Here is a 2,557-nt window from a genome sequence, read left to right as displayed (position 1 = left end):
GCGATATTCTACAACTGAATTTGCATCATGCAAGCCACCTCATGTTTCATATATATATATATATATATATATATATATATATATATATTGCACATGGTGTTACGCCTGTATGCTCCTATTTGAGTATACAGCGCACGTCATTTTGCCTCTCCAGAAACTCGCTATTATTCGTAGAATCAGCTTTACCTTCCCTTTTCGATGGATGTGCATTTGACCCATACCTTCTTCGAAAAACCCCTCAACCCACCCGAAACCTTTTGCTTGCATCTTGAAATTGTGAAGTCTCTTGTGCCAACCCTTGGTGATACGAATCTTCTCTTTCGATCGCTCGGCAGGTGCTCACTCCTGATGAATAAGCTGTGTGACATATGTCGGCGTACGCTTTCCAGTGAAATCGTACGAAAAAATTTCAGATATTTTGACTTCAAAATGATGTTGGTATTAAACTCGCTTATCGGAACCCTGCTAAATTCTTCGATACTCGCAGTTATTCCTCTGATGTACTCCATCCCGCATGCGAACCACTATGCAGGATCAGATGTAGTGACTGGGTTTAGGTGTGATGGTTCTATCAAAGTAACGTCATCACTTTGGTTCATGATGAGAGGGGCCCGACGCAGCGCATTATCAATTTCATGGTCATGTATTAGACTAAGAAAGCCGAAAGGTGGCCTGTGTATTATTTTGAAAAATGAAACATTGTCCCAACAACGTGGTCGTTTAGAAACATTTTGGTTTGCGTTTGCGGGCGCATATCTTATCACTCTGGTAATACTATTTTCTTCTCCCTTCGTGTTCTTTTCTCTTTTCCAAGGATGTTATATATGCCATACGTGATACGGCCTTTGTAACCAGCGAGTATCCGGTGATTATGTCATTTGAAAATCACTGCAGGTATGCCTACTGTTCATATTTACTGCTTTTGCATTGACGCTACCTAAATGAAGTAGCCCATTTAACTTTGCTGGTGTATGCTTGAGGTTTTGCGAATCCGTCCCCATCATAACTTACTTCGGAAGGAATTTCCCGCCGTACGAGAACAAATGACGAAGTATTACACATGATTGGCTTATCTTTACTTCGCTTCTCTGGTTTGTTTTACTCCCGGCTTACTGGAAACGAGCTTAGGTGCGCTTCATATCGGTCCCTATGTTTTCACTGTCGGCTTCTATCGGTCATTTTTGAACGTCGCTTCGCAACGTTCTCATTGATTGATCACAGGATGATACACAGCGAAACGAGGGGACATTCTCTACTTGCTGTTACCCAGAAGGCAATGTGATGCATATATTCCACGCCCGGGGTAAAATAACTGTTTTTTCTTCCTGAAGAATGACTTCTAAGTCCTTTGTTCGCTGGTTCTTTCATTGTACATAATAGCTTGTCTGAAAATGCAGCACCCATTGCCTCACGAAAACAGTTACCTTTCTTGAAGGGGGGGGGGTTGGAGTAAGGTGGAGAGGATAGTCTGCTCGTTATTGGTGTTCACTTCGTTGCCCATGAATATCCCACTCATAAAATTCCAGTGTATATGTTACATGAGGGCCTAGAGTTTGATATGTTGTTCATTTTGCCAATATCGACCGATGGCTTTCATGGTCCATCTACACAGTAGATTGATGAGTACTATGAATCTGTGTGAGTACTGGCTTATTTTCACGCCTCGTGCGCACCATCAATCATCATCATCTCTTGTGACGGCTCCATGGCATTTGAAATGCAAGCGCATAACCAAGTTAATATATTGGCACAGAAAGATGTCCATTCGTGATGCCTATTTTTTAAGACCTGATAATGTCACGTCAACAAGCGGCTGTTGAGGTATTCGGGTTCATGATTTGTTCTAACACACTACATCCAACAACTCAGATGAATACATTTGCACGAAGGAATACTTCTCCATTTCTCATCGTTGCACTCGTGCCTATGCGATGCTACCTCCCAACCCCCTACTCGAATGGGTGACATCCCTCCTCTACTGGTCACCCGAACATTACCATTGAATTCATGAGTAAGTCGCCAACCTTTCAAATAGGGCCGGAGGACTTTGTAATTTCAGTCCTGCAGTGCTCAGACATCTCGTTTTTTAAAATCGAAAATAGGCATGTCATGATTAACTTCACTTTAGATGTGATAAGCCAGGATGTTCAAAAACTCATTTGGGCACCACTGTCCGCATTCCCGATACTGTCTACTGGGCGTAACAAGGTGGAGTGGTCCCGCGGTTTTTGCTTAATGCGGTAGGTCATGAAATGTACCCTGAGGCGTGAGTTCCAAGTTGATTGGTCAAGTTATTTTAATCAACGCTGCTGAGCTCAGTCTCTCAGAAAAGGCCTCGGTGCACGGCTCGTAATTCAGCTGACTGGCCCTGGACTTTGAACGAGTACGACTACGAAATAAGTAGTTATTTTTCCTCAGTTCCATTAAAGTGCGTCACATAATGCTTATAAGCTAACGCAGTGGTATTAACGATTAGTAATATATGGGTCACAACATCGTAAAAAATTGATGACATTACAGGACTTGACCCCTCTTAACGGAATTTCTGTGGATGGAC

The 2,557-nt window shown here is 42.5% G+C and overlaps 1 protein-coding gene across 1 annotated transcript in view; it reads left to right on the top strand.

Annotated features, from left to right (window-relative positions):
• Positions 1–2,557, top strand: part of T265_05106 (hypothetical protein) — a gene marked incomplete at both ends in the record, with an annotated part of 104,489 nt that overhangs the window by 59,469 nt on the left and 42,463 nt on the right. Inside the window, one exon of the mRNA XM_009170023.1 lies at positions 815–894. Within this exon, the coding sequence (XP_009168287.1) occupies positions 815–894 (80 nt within the window). The remainder of the gene's footprint in view (positions 1–814; positions 895–2,557) is intronic.

The sequence above is a fragment of the Opisthorchis viverrini genome (assembly GCF_000715545.1).
Source record: "Opisthorchis viverrini unplaced genomic scaffold opera_v5_92, whole genome shotgun sequence".
Classification (NCBI taxonomy): Eukaryota; Metazoa; Platyhelminthes; class Trematoda; order Opisthorchiida; family Opisthorchiidae; genus Opisthorchis; species Opisthorchis viverrini.
Note: the sequence above shows the minus strand (reverse complement) of the source record. Positions and strands in the feature narration are given on the sequence as shown.